Raw genomic sequence first — 13,969 nt, 5'->3', positions numbered from 1 at the left:
AGAGTTATTTTATTTTATTTATTTTTTTTTTTTTAGGGAAGGGGAGGATCTATGATGATTTAAGATAATAAGCTGTCATTTCTATAATGTCTATTGGAGAATAATAAAAAGTACAAAGAAAGAAAAGAAAACAAAGTAAGCAGAATAAGATTCTCTCTCTCTGTGTGTGTGTGCCTTTTTTTGGGGGGTAGGAAAGTGTATATTTTAAGGGGCCTAAACATGACGTAAGAAACATTCTGTATCAATAGTTAAAAAAAACAGGTAATATCTTTTTATTAAAGCTTCCATTGATATCTAGTTGAAATAACCTTCATGGTATAGCATAAAATATGCAGACACACGCACTAGTGCAAGAATTTTACAAGAGAAAAAAGATAGGTTCGTTACTTTCAAGTAAGCAAGCAAGCAAGCAAGCAAACATAAATACTATCATTTCTTCTTCATTGATGTAAAGAATACCTTGTTTTTTTTATAAATAAATAAAAAAAAAAAGAAGCAATTGTGCACCTTGAAAATTTTCGTCATCAATAAGTTGTCAGCCTCCTTTTTTTTTAATAAGATTATTATTTCACCGCTTATTTTTACCCCTTTTTTTTTTTATTATTTTACGCTTTGTGGATCTCTCTTTTTCCCTTTTTATTATTTATTTATGTATTTTTAAACTTTTAAATATTCTTTTTTTTTTCTCGCTCGAAAATGTCAACAACAAGAAATATAGATCATAAAAAATGGACACCCTCGCCTACTATTGAAGAAGAAACAAGTGATGAAGAAGAAGAAGAAGAATCACAAGCGATAACGAATGAGTCAGACTGTAGTTCTTCACCTAGTATTCCAGACGAAGATATCAACTTTGAAGTTGTCTATACACTTCATTCCTTTGAAGCTACCATGGATGGACAAGCGACAGTGAAAAAGGGGGATGCCTTGACGTTATTAGATGATTCTAACTCTTATTGGTGGCTCATTCGAGACTTGAAGTCTTTAGAAGTTGGCTATATTCCTGCTGAGAATATCGAGACACCCTTCGAAAGATTAGCAAGATTAAACAAACATCGAAATATAGAGGTAAAATAGATTAAAATAGATTGCAAAAAAAAAAGAAAAGAAAAAGAAAGAGACATATATAAAACAAAGCTTCATATACATATAAATATATATATATGTATACATCTATTTCTAGATTACATCTTTAGAACAAGCTACTTTTTATAATAATAATGAAATAAAAGGTACAATTAAAGAGAAAAAGGTCATATTATCGACTTTGTTGAATGTTCAACTTCAAATATTATTAACTGGAGAAGATGAGGACGAAATTGAAGATGAAGAATATGAAGTATGGGATGAAGAAATGTTAGATGATGATGACGAAGAAGAAGAAGAGAATGATACGACTATAAAAGATGAACCCGAAAACAGTAAAGAGAATCATGAAAAGGAAGATATTCCGACAACTAGTACTACTACTACTACTACTTGTGCATGTGCTAATCGAGATCTCTTGCTAAATATGAAATCAAAAGTGCTACGCATCTATGCAGGAAATATAGATGTTGGAGCAGCATACCATTCAATTCGAGTCACTGAAACAACAAGCGTACAAGACATGTTGGCAAATACAATGGAAAAATTTCATATTCATCAAATAGAGCAACGTTATAGTAGTGGTATAGAATATTATCTGACAGTAAAAGCACGTGATAGTGATGAGATCACATTGGATCTACAAGATAAGCCCTATGAAATCCATGAATCCTTAACAGCCTATTTGACAACGCCTATGCCTTCACTTGCACAATTTAGACAGTTGGTGTCATCTGAATATTATACAAAAAGGAAGACTAAATCGATCCTAGACGATGATGATGTGCAGTTCTTTATGCATAAACGCATTAAACATGTGAATGATAAAAATGGTCAAGTACATATTAAAGTAACACTCATGACTGCTGCTACGAATTATGTAGAAAAGATAAATCCTCTTAAAAAAATCGCATCCCTTGGGAGATTTGGCAGTAATAAAAAGAAGAAGAAGAAGGAGAAAAATGAATTAGAAAGGATTGATAAACTGATTGCCATTCCTGCTAATATCACTATTGCTGAACTTACCTCAATTGCATTAGTTAAATTTCATATTATATCTGATAAAAGACAACCTCATTCCTATATACTTATTTTGAATGTAAATGGGAAAAGTAGGTATATTAAATGATTTAGTAAACAAAAAAAAAAAAAAAAAAAATAGGTAAATTTTAATTTTTTTTTTTTTATCATTATTTAAAAAGACAAGTTATTGAATACAGGACAAACAGTATCCAATGTACTAATGAATAGTATTGAAGATAATTCGTCTTTACAAGAAAAATACTTTTTACTACAAAACAAGCAACAATTCCTCGAAGATCCATCTTCATTAACAATAAAGCAATCAAGTAAGATTTTTCCTGAACATCAACAACATAATTTCTTACATTGTAGTATTCCAGTGATGACACATCTGGATAGTCGAACTGAAGCTATTTTAAAACGAATTGATGCAACCCTAGAAGCATATCAAATATCACCTAATCAACCACAACAAACAAAACGTAATTCTACTTTATCCATGTTTGTTTCTAGAAATGAAAAGGGCATTGATATTCATCTTCCTCATGGATTATTAAGAAGTACAATTATTTCTGACAAACATATTCAATATTCGCTTATGAAATCTCCAAATATACTTGTCCTTCAAAAGATTTTACCCAGTAATGAAGATAAAAATAATTTCATCTCCACAGAAGAAATGTCAATATTAATAAAATATGGAACTCACTATTTGGATACATATGAAGCATCAAATACGTCTAATAGACTTGAAAGTCATATTGGAAAGGAAGATGACAAAAGCATATCAAGTCTAGAAGATTTAGAAAAGGTAAATAAATTGAGTTAGAGAACCCTATTTATTTAGCTTCTTTTATTATTAGGAATTGCATCGAATCATTACATCACATTCATCTTGAAAGAGAAACAAACAATTATACTTTTGTTTAATATATATCCCTTTTAAGTATTCTATAGTGTATTCCATTTTATTTATTTATTTATTTATTTATTTATTAAAAAAAAAATGCTGTATAATACACAAAGTTGGACTTTTAAGCTGGAATCGTATAGAAATATAAATATTTTTTATTCATATTTTTATTATTTTTTTTTTCCCTCTTTGTTTGTTTTATATTATAAAGTGCTGTCACATTTTAAAATATTAATACAACGATCATCACTCTATACAAATCCAGTTTCAATGAATGTCTTGATTTATAACGGTAATGGCACTTCTGCAACTTCAGTAAAACAAACTTACTTGACATTAAAATCCCTACTGGGACATGCGTATGACATTATGAAAGTGGATGCTAATGTGCTCAAGACAGAGCCCTGGGAGGAATCATGTTCACTTCTTGTTATACCTGGAGGTCGAGATATACCATACTGTGAAGACTTAAACGGGATAGCGAATAACAAGATTAGAAACTATGTGAACGGTGGCGGTCGTTACGTTGGGTTCTGTGCAGGTGCTTATTATGCCTCCAAGGAGATTGAATTTCAAAAGGGGACAGCGATAGAGGTGACAGGACCTCGAGAGTTAGGGTTCTTTCCTGGGAAATGTCTAGGAACCATGTTCCCTGGATTTGTTTATAACAGTGAAAGAGGTGCTCGATCGATTTCTATCCTGGACAAAATAAATGGAAAGACATTGAAGGCTTATTATAATGGAGGTGGTTATTTTGCTCATGCAGATAGATGGAGTGATAAAGTAAAAGTGATTTGTACCTATCAGGATCCTGGTTTATCTAAAGAAGAAAAGGAAACTGCAGCTGGCGTTTATTGTCAAGTTGGCAAGGGATGTGCTTTACTATTTGGTTTTCATCCTGAATTTAATATTCAATCCATAGATCTGAATGATAATGACAAGAAAGAAGAGATTGTAAAGGAACTAACAGATTCTTTACCACTTTGTCAAGCCTTGTTGACTCAATCATTAGCTCTTATGGGTCTTAATACAATGAAACAAGACGTACTTACACTTGAATTAACACCTTTATATCTATCGACTATTTCAAGAAATTTAATGCAAACCTTAATCAACTCATTATCTAAAGAAGTCGATAGTCATTCTATATTAGCTGACACGAATGATAGTTTTCATATTGCTCCTATCTCTCAGATAGGAAGACTTGAAAGATCATTGAATAAACTTTCAATTCAGTCTGAATCAGAGGAGGAGGAGGATGATAGATCATCTGTTTTTAAACTATTCTATCCTTCTTTAACCGAAGCAGAATCATTTCAGATGCCAGAAAAGTCTTTAACACCTTCATTCGATTTAAAATCTTTCTTTGAATCTTTGATAAAACGTAGAAAAGAAGAATGGGGTGGTGGAGCTTGGTATCGTTTTGGAAATGCAGTTCTCTGTTCAGAAGTGATTACGAGTACACAAACCATTTTAGACAAGTAAAGTGTGTAGATAATAGATATATAAAATAGGGGGATGTGTGTGTAGATAATTGACATATAAAATAGGGGGATGTGTGTGTAGATGGAAATGACTAAATTTTACTTGATTCAATAGAAATTATAAATTTACGCAGTGTTTACCTGATGGTCTCGTATGTTTAGCTACAAATCAAATAGCAGGAAGAGGTAAGCCTATAGATAAAATAACATACCATAATATTATATAATATAATATATAAATTCTAAATAAAATAGGTAGAGGCCGTAATTCTTGGGTATCGCAAGCAGATGCTTTACAGTTTAGTTTTATGATTCGACATAGTTTAAATCTAAAAAACGCACCTGTTGTATTTATACAATATATTATTGCTCTTGCCATTGTCGACAGTATTCGTAATCGGCCAGGTTATGAAAACATACCGTTACGCCTCAAATGGCCTAATGATATTTATGCAGATTTGCCATCAGGACTTAAGAAAGTAGGAGGGCTCTTGGTGAATTCTAGTTTTGTTCAAGATGAATTTTCGTTAGTGATAGGATGTGGTATCAATTTGAATAATCGTTATCCCACAGTTTCCATCAATGATATTATTCAAGACCATAATCCAAAGCTTAAAAGATTAGAAAAGGAAGATGTGTTGGCTCATGTTTTGATCACCTTTGAAAAATATTATATGGAATTCTGTCAAAAGGGAATGGGAAAATGGTTTTTAGATAAATATTACGAGCGCTGGCTTCATAGGTAAATGATTAATCTACCAAAAAAAAAAAAAAAAAAAAAAAAAAAAAAAAAAAAAAATACATTTTACAAATACTAAATGTTTAATTATTAGCGGTAAATTAGTAACGTTAACAACTCATAATGATGAAAAAGTACGCATTGTAGGTATTACAAGTGATTATGGTATGCTTGAAGCAGTTAGTGTTGAAAATCCTAGAAAGAGATTTACACTTCAACCTGATGGAAACAGCTTTGATATGTTGAAAGGATTAATTATTAAAAAAGCATAAATAAATAAATATACTTTTATATATGTGTGTCTCTTACAAAAGATAAAAGTATTTAACACAGCTGACAGTATTAGCTATCTGGAATAAAAAAAAAAATCTTTAAATATCTTCAAGATGACTAAAAGCCGTAAAGGTCATCATGATGTTACTTATATTTAGGGTAAGTCACTTGGTGTCCTGACCTTAATATATAGGATTTATATTAAAAGAAAAAGATAAAAATACAAGTTTCAAAGGAAGTTGTATTAGTAAACTATAATAGACCAGTGTTTAGGTGAAGCGGTGAAATAGAGAGGAGAATACACAGTATTTATAGGGAAATAGTATTTATTCATTTTAATTCAGATAAAACTACATACTAATAAAATAGAAGCAAATGCAAGTATGACATTGTTCTTTTCTTCCCCTATAATGCGTACAGATTTTTCTGTTAAGCCAGAAAGAAAGAAAGAAAGAAAGAAAGAAAGAAAGGGATACTGATAGCTTTGTAATAAAATTGAATTACATATTAATACAAGTGTTGCAAAAAAAAAAAAAAAAAAAAAAAAAAAAATAAAATAAAATAAAAATAAAATAAAGGGCCCCAATTATATGATAAAGCATTCAATTTGAAGACTTTACTTTACAATCATGGTTTATTCTAATCATAAACAAAAGCATAAGAACCTATTTACTTTCATATAGGGTAAATTATAAGTTCCCGAGTAATAATAATAAGAAAAAAAAATGCTTACATAATAACATACCCTTACTGCTATATCATTTATTATATGTGTAACCTGAATTTTAATATAAATAATATGCCTCTTTCTTTTTTTTCTTTTTTTTTCTTTTCTTTTCTTTTTCTTTTCTTTTTTTTCGAACCAAAAATAATAATAATGTCTTCTGATATTCCACCTCACCCTGGTCTTGATACATTAACTAATATTGAAGAACTTAAGCACCTTTGCCCTGCTTTTTCAAAAGGTTGTCCTTATGCAAAACTAGAAGAAGTAGATACTGTTGTAGTGAATCGAGGTGAACTTTCTCGATGGTAAAATAAAAATCATTCTGTGTGTCTTATAGCTTTTGTTTAACTCTTATAAACTTATTTATTATTAATAGTCCTGCTTTTAAAGAAGGTATTCAATTTTTTTAAAAAAAAATATTTACTTTAAAGTCTAAACTTGGTATAATTAGGATGTCCATTTTCAAATAAAAGTAAAGAAGAGCTATTAACTTTAATGAATCAAATACCTAGCGATCATCCTACTTTAAATATGTCTGGTGAGATATTTCCTCTCTACTTGAATAATTGATTGTTACTAACTAACTATCTTTTTTTTCTTTCTTTTATTTTTAGAACTTCCTTCTTGCGAAGAAGGTGTTGCCCTTGTTAAGATGTTGAACCAATTTCTTGACAGGTCTCAACTTGAGAATATTTTTAATATCAAATCTGAAAACGAAGTAAAGGTTGAAGAATCAACAGATTATTTAAAAGATCCTCAATTGGCATCGGCTATGCGTGAAGGCACAAAAGCTGTTCATAGAGCTGCTGAAACAAGTGTATTTACAAGGTTATCTATATATTTTACAGCTGCTGAAATATGATTTGCTAATTATTATAATTATTTATAGACGTTTTCTGAAGGGCGACATCAACGCTGATGAATATGGTCGTTATATCAATTCCCTTTATTTTGTTTACAAGTAAGTATATATGTCTCCTCCTCCCTCTTCTTTGTCACTTTGGGAGAAGGAATTACTTTTCTTCTAAAAAAAATATATATATACATAATTTATATATGTATTATGACTCATACTAACTGTCCCTTTTTTTTAAAAAAAAAAATAGATATATGGAAGAGTTACTTGAAGAATACAAGGAGCATCCAGTTGTTAAGCTTATTTATTTTCCACATGAATTAAACAGAAAAGAAAGTCTTGTAAAAGATCTTGAATATTTTTATGGTCAAGAACAAGCAGCTCAATTAATAAATTCAGAAACGATGACACCCGCCGTTAAGAACTATGTTCAAGCAATGAAAGATGCTTGTCTCAAGAGTCCTGCTCTTTTAATCGCTCATAGTTATTCACGTTACTTGGGTGACTTGAGTGGTGGTCAAATTCTTGCTAAACGTCTCAAAAAACATGTACTTCATCTAGACGATACTGTTTGGGATACAACAGAAGGACTCCATTTTTATAATTTTAGTAACTTGGGTAATCAAGCCGATTTCAAGAATTTTTATCGCGATCGTTTGAATGCTGCTAAAGTGAACGAAGAAACAAGGGATCTCATCGTTTCTGAAGCTGTTCGATCATTTGAGTTAAATATTGCATTGTTTAATGAAATTCAAGAGCTCTCTGAGACAAATAAGCTGACAGCTACCATGATTCAACAAAAGGAAGAGAAACTTGATGTTAATGATCAGGAACATCAAGAAATGAATAAGGAGACTTCTGTTACTATAACTAAATGGTTTAGTCTAATCACTGTAACTGTTGCCACTATCGCTATTGGTACTGCTATTTACCAACGCTATTACAAAAAGTAATATTTTATTTTATTTTATTTATTTATCTGTTTGTATTTTAAACTCGAAGACCAAAATACCAATATAATAAAACTAATAATAAAGTTAACGTTGCTGGTGCAAGATCTAACTGAATAATAAAATAAATCCAGATAGTTGCTAAGCCAGGTGCACGCATCATTTGCCCAAGCGAAGGTGAATGACGAAGAGTATACATTAAAAGTGATCCACAAACAGCTGAACCTATTGACATTAATATTTGGGCTAATCGATTTGACTTGTATCGATTTGTTAAATATATAAATGGTGCTAATGCTAAGTAATGATGAATGTATATATATTAGTTTAATGCTTGAAACATTTCTTTTCTTTGTCTTTTTCTTTTTCTTTTTCTTTTTCTTTTTCTTTTTCTTTTTCTTTTTTTTTTTTTTTTTTTTTTTTTTTTTTTTTTTTTTGTTTTGTTTTCTACCTGGTGCAGATTTAACACATTTAACAATCATGCTAGCATAATTCCAAGGTTCGCTATATTGAACTTTGACAGTAACATCAAAAGTAGCCATTAAAAACCCAAATGGAATGCTCAAGAAGATAGCTTGCCAAATATATTCTGCAGTTGTAGGCTCTGCAAGCTCAGCCTCCCTTTTCTTTACTTTCTTTAAAAGTCCTGTTTGATCAATCAATCGAAGTTTTTCATCATCTGGTATATCATCTTTGGACTTTTGAGAAGAGATTTGATCAATAAGTGGTTTTTCGATTGGTTTGGATTTAAATTCTGAAGGTTTAATGCCTTTAGATTGATTTGTCTTGCTCATTATAAAAACAAAAACAATAATAATGATAATAAAAAAAAAAAGAGTGAGTGAGTGGGTGAACAATAAAATGAAGAGTAGATTAAAATTGATTTTTTTTTTTTCCTTGTCAGCTGTTTTTTGACCCACAAAATTATTTTATTTATGCAGTAAAATTTTAAGCAAGACTATGAGTTACATACATTTGCATGTGTCTGTGTGAACTTGTGAATAACAACAGAATTACATAGTCTATTTTGCGGTTATTAAAATGTTTAGAGTGTATCCCATCTTTCATTTTTTTATTACTTCTGTATTATCCTTTATTCTTTCCCCTCCCTGCCCCCTGGTAACTTGATAACAGCAGTATTTTATAAAAATACAATGAAGTAATAAATGTACACTTTTTTTTTTTCTTTTTAGTTCATTCACATTAAAATCACATTTATAAACATGATCCTAAGAAATGGGTATTGTATTACTCGATTTGCATTGCAATCTACACATTTCCATTTTATTCATACAACTTCACAAGATGCATTATATAAGGCAATACAGAAAGGAAATATACGACAGGCACGATTAGCTTATGAGTCGTTATCAGAGAATCTAGACCGTCCACTGATTCAGAAGCTATTAAAATTGGTCTCACATAGTAAGCGTAAAGACGATCTTTATTTTATGGATAGAGTGCTAAAGGAAATGAACAATAGCTCGAGGATTTCACCTACCCATTTTGAATATCATACACTCATGTATGCCTATGGTGTCCAAAAATTACCGGAGAAGGCATATAGTATCCTTCAGAGAATGAGTCAAGAGGCAAAATTAGAACCCACCATTTATTCTTACAATACCTTATTGGGTTGCTATAAACGTACACATAACGTTCAAAGAGCCGAAGAGTTACTCGCTGAAATGAAAGCACGCAATATTAAAGCAGATACAGTGACGTATAATACGATGTTGCATTTATTACTTAAAACTGAAGAATTCAATAAATTGTTCAACATGTTTCAAAGAATGATGGACGAAAAGGTCTCGATGGATGTTTACACATATTCAACTATGTTAGATGCAGTCATTAAATCAAAGGACCCATTACAAAGGAAAGTAGGAGAGCGTATCTGTGAGCATTTGATACAGAAACAGATGGTTGATGTGAATACTGTGAATAACATGATACGTTTTATGGCAGAGACAGATCTAAATAAAGCATTCAACTTTTATCTTTCATTAGATAAACGATATCCACATATTAAACCAGATAGAGTGACATTTAATATTCTACTTGGTTTGTTCCTTAAGAACGGGAACCCGGCAAGGGCCTACATGATGTTCCAAGATATGAAAAAGATGAATTTGAATCCAGATTTAATCACCTATAGTATATTGATCGATGCAAAAGCAAAGGAAGGAAACTTGAAGGAAGCCATACTGATTTTCAAGGACATGTGTAATGCCTCTATTGAGCCTAATGAACGTATCTTAAATAGCTTAGTGAATATCGCATCTTCTAAATCTGCTTCTTCATCTGATTTAAATGAATTAATCTCCTTAATAGAACAGTATCAAGAACGACTCCAATTAGATACACAGGCATATAATTCTCTCATGTATGGTCTGGCATTGAATGGACGATCTGAACAAGTACAATATATCTATGATAGCCGATTTCGTAACATGACTTATTATCCTGACATCATCACCTTTACGAATCTTATCTTGGCTTATATTAATGATGATTTAATTGAAGACGCTATAGGTATCTATCAAACATTTCGAGATTATTACAAAAAGACGAGAGATGATTCAAAGAGAAACGGCAGAAAGATCGACATCGAATTAGATACTACATTTTATCTTACACTTATCTCCGCCTTGACTAATAATGAACCAAGAGAACAAGAACGAAGGTTTGTAACTACCTATGATCCAGAGGACTCCTCACCTCGATTACGTATCGCTATGACTATGATGAATGATATGCGTCAACTTGGAATAAAACCTACGACCTATAATTATACAGCCCTGTTACATGCCTGTGGACGATACCGAGATCAATATGTGCTAGAACAGATTCATAATTTAATTAAAGTAGATCTTTATTTAGATCCTGATATTGGGTTATATAACTCTCTAATAGATGCCTACAATCGAACAGGTAATGGCTATATGGTTTTAGATATATGGCAAACGTTGTTGGTGACTCCCACTTTATCTCCTGATTCCATTACAGTCTCAATCGTTCTAGATAGTTGTGGACATAATGGCCTTTGGGATTATGCACCCTCGATCTGGAAATGGTTAAAACGAACTGATTTCAAGTTAAATACCAATAATTACAACTCATATATAGAATGTCTATGTAGAGCAAGAGGTCGAACGGGATGGGATATGGCACGTCAAATAGTAGAGAATGAAATGCAAAGTCCTTTACAACCTAAACATGGGTTAGCTGTCATAGATGAAAAGACTATAAATACATTAATCAGCTTTGCTAAAAAGAAAGATTTTGATGTAAAAGAAATTGAAGATCTTGAAAAATGGAAGGCATCTCTCTTCTGTATTCCCCCTTGCTAAATAACAATAAAGTTTTTGTTTTGTTTTGTTTTTCTAATCTTCTATGTCCCCTTCTAGGAAGGAGAAAATAGATGAATAGAGCATTTTTTTTTAAAAAAAATTAGCAATCGAATATTTTATACTATACTTTTTTTTTCTTCTTCTTGTTTGTTTGTTGTTATAATTTGATATATGCCAAGTAAAAAGACTTTTTTACTAGAATTAGTCAATGTAAAGACATTCTTCGAAAAAAGAAAAATAGTGGTTTACAACCATATTATTACGAGTAGAAATAAAAAAAAACAATGGGTAACTCATCATTCAACATATCATGAAAGCAGCAGCACAATTAGAATAAGAAAAGGGGGGAATAAACAACAAGAAGCTATCATACCCGTCGCATTGTTGATAAATTAAATTTAATCATTACCACCAACACTAAATCGACAGGGAAATTGAAAATGGTAAAGTAAAACTCAAGATGATGATTAAAAAAAAAAAAGAGTAGTTCGAATCAAGAAGATGCAGAAATAGAGAACAGTCTCATAGTATATAAAAAAAAAGGGGGAAGGGATGCTACTTGTAGGCCAAAACCAAGTGAAAGGCAAAACAGTAATAAACATAAGACAATGGAAGATAATGAAACAACAAATCGAGAGACAATGAAACATGAGAAAAACGTATTATCTAATGAAAAGGAATATTCAAAGGGAAATGAATAAATTGCACCAAAATCAGCTTATTACGGTTTATTCTAAATGCCAGCAAATTGGAGGGGATATAAGTAAATCGTCCAAGTAAGTGCTATGTCACGCTTTAAACTTTAAACTACGTAAGGCTGCGTATGTGAGGAGGTGTGCTATAAATTTTTTTAATTATTTTTTTTTCTAAAAGCAAAACTATCTTAAACGAGTAACCACTTGGACTGCTTCAGTCAACATCATCTTCTCTTAGTTACGTTGTAGCTTTAGAGTATGAAGTTAAAGGACAGGTGGGGAAGGTTTATTATTGTATGGATCTTGTTCAGCCTCTAGTCGCCACTTAGTTATATCCTTATGTCATGAGCTGACTTATAATGTCATGTTTCATGATTAAGCATACGGATCATAAATTTATTTAGGAAATGCTTATCTAAAATCTCCTGAATCTCTCTTGATCCACTCCTTCTAATAATATTAAAATCACCAACACTTCATTGTCAACAACATACCTTATTCGGTCGTAACTAACACTTTTCTGATTCACATCTTATCCTCAGACCTCTTTAACAATTTTTATAAATATCCCATCAATTTAGATTCATAAATAAAAACAATTGACTTTAGAACTATTGTTCGGCCTCGTTGACTCTTTTTGTCTTAATATTATTTTTTTTATTTTATAATATTTTTAATTTGATATTTTAAAAGAAATATCACAGGACCGAGAACCAGTGGAGAGGCGTTGTTTGATCTGATGAGTGGAGATACTCAGTAAGAGAAAATGATGGTGGGGCTCGAGTTATTCGAGTTATTAGAAAAGTTGGAGAAAGGTGTGAGGCTGAAAATTGTGTGCCTATATACAAGTTTGGTTGTGGAGGTGTCATGATTTGGAGATGCTTTTAGGCTGGAGGATTTGGCCCTCTGGTGGTTGTTGATGAGACTGTAAACCAGGACATTTATATCGATATCCTGGCTCGACACTTTCATCCCTGGTTCATCAAATTAAATAATGATTATGACAGAGAATTCATATTCCAAGAGGATAGCGCTTGGTGCCATACAAGTGGATATGCGACTTGGTGGAAGGAGACACATCAAGTTAGGGGGTTTCACTACTGGCCTCCACAAAGTCCGGATTTGAACCCTATCGAGCATATCTGGTACCCTCTCGAAAAGCTGATAGATAAAAAAAAGATCAGATATACATCATTCTGAAGATTTGAAGAAGGTTTTGAAGGAAGAATGGAAAATGATCAGCCATGACCTGGCTGAGATTTTAGTTGGCAGTATGCACGATAGATGCAAGGCTGTTATTACTGCAAAGGGAGGGCCAACTAAAGATTAGTTTTTTTTAAAAATTTTATTTGATTATAATAAACATATTAAACTATCATCTTTTCGAAAATGAAGCTCAAATATCGAGAAGTAAAGTGATGGAAGGCTTTTGAACCTTTGTTGTTGATTTAAGGAACCTTAATTTTTGAAAATCGTATCCATTATTCTTGAGTTCGACTGTATATATTACAAGCTATTATAATTAATTTGTTTAAAAAATAAATCCAGGTTTTATACAACTAATCATCAATTTATTTATTTTTTTAAAGAATAATAACCAAGCACAATCATATTCAGTTCTTTAAGTGAAAGCAGTCAAAGTAAATATTAATTTTCATGTTTCTTTTATATATATTTATATATATACAATAAGCAGGATCATGCCAATATTGAGCAAGTTAAAACAAATAAAAGCAAAGTTACATTTGGTAAGGATGAAACTTCCATACTTGGTTTGATGCGATATTCTTGTATAAACCCGAACGATATAAAATGAAATCAAATTGATCCGGTTCACCATTAACTTCATCATCAACTAAACTACCACCAG

At 31.3% G+C, this 13,969-nt stretch overlaps 6 protein-coding genes across 6 annotated transcripts; 5 read left to right on the top strand and 1 right to left on the bottom strand.

The window, feature by feature from the left end:
• Positions 1-618: 618 nt before the first annotated feature.
• Positions 619-3,078, top strand: BX663DRAFT_511827 (uncharacterized protein). Its single transcript, XM_051527938.1, has 5 exons — positions 619-1,068; positions 1,184-2,198; positions 2,289-2,435; positions 2,490-2,920; positions 2,973-3,078. The coding sequence occupies exons 1-5, from the start codon at positions 697-699 to the stop codon at positions 3,006-3,008; spliced, it is 2,001 nt and encodes a 666-aa protein (XP_051382112.1). The 5' UTR covers positions 619-696; the 3' UTR covers positions 3,009-3,078.
• Positions 3,079-3,196: 118 nt separating this feature from the next.
• On the top strand, positions 3,197-5,579 carry BX663DRAFT_511823 (biotin-protein ligase). The gene is made up of 4 exons (XM_051527937.1): positions 3,197-4,503; positions 4,622-4,692; positions 4,762-5,248; positions 5,340-5,579. Exons 1-4 carry the CDS (start codon positions 3,293-3,295, stop codon positions 5,515-5,517), a joined length of 1,947 nt encoding a protein of 648 aa, XP_051382111.1. The 5' UTR covers positions 3,197-3,292; the 3' UTR covers positions 5,518-5,579.
• Positions 5,580-6,368: 789 nt separating this feature from the next.
• Positions 6,369-8,138, top strand: BX663DRAFT_511818 (heme oxygenase-domain-containing protein). Its single transcript, XM_051527936.1, has 6 exons — positions 6,369-6,550; positions 6,622-6,638; positions 6,697-6,783; positions 6,860-7,073; positions 7,135-7,206; positions 7,352-8,138. The coding sequence occupies exons 1-6, from the start codon at positions 6,396-6,398 to the stop codon at positions 8,052-8,054; spliced, it is 1,248 nt and encodes a 415-aa protein (XP_051382110.1). The 5' UTR covers positions 6,369-6,395; the 3' UTR covers positions 8,055-8,138.
• BX663DRAFT_536768 (uncharacterized protein) lies at positions 7,994-8,926 on the bottom strand. The gene is made up of 2 exons (XM_051530639.1): positions 8,503-8,926; positions 7,994-8,348 (listed from the first exon to the last, which is right to left on the bottom strand). Exons 1-2 carry the CDS (start codon positions 8,843-8,845, stop codon positions 8,092-8,094), a joined length of 600 nt encoding a protein of 199 aa, XP_051382109.1. The 5' UTR covers positions 8,846-8,926; the 3' UTR covers positions 7,994-8,091.
• Positions 8,927-9,128: 202 nt separating this feature from the next.
• BX663DRAFT_511816 (uncharacterized protein) lies at positions 9,129-11,505 on the top strand. The gene has a single exon (XM_051527935.1). It carries the CDS (start codon positions 9,275-9,277, stop codon positions 11,402-11,404), a length of 2,130 nt encoding a protein of 709 aa, XP_051382108.1. The 5' UTR covers positions 9,129-9,274; the 3' UTR covers positions 11,405-11,505.
• Positions 11,506-12,805: 1,300 nt separating this feature from the next.
• BX663DRAFT_536766 (uncharacterized protein) lies at positions 12,806-13,429 on the top strand (the record flags this gene model as incomplete). The annotated part of the gene is made up of 3 exons (XM_051530638.1): positions 12,806-12,916; positions 12,988-13,213; positions 13,284-13,429. The coding sequence occupies exons 1-3, from the start codon at positions 12,866-12,868 to the stop codon at positions 13,427-13,429; spliced, it is 423 nt and encodes a 140-aa protein (XP_051382107.1). The 5' UTR covers positions 12,806-12,865.
• Positions 13,430-13,969: the final 540 nt, after the last annotated feature.

The sequence above is a fragment of the Cokeromyces recurvatus genome (genome assembly GCF_025118155.1).
Source record: "Cokeromyces recurvatus strain NRRL 2243 chromosome Unknown BX663scaffold_15, whole genome shotgun sequence".
Lineage (NCBI taxonomy): Eukaryota > Fungi > Mucoromycota > Mucoromycetes > Mucorales > Mucoraceae > Cokeromyces > Cokeromyces recurvatus.
This window is presented reverse-complemented; position numbering and strand designations above follow the sequence as displayed.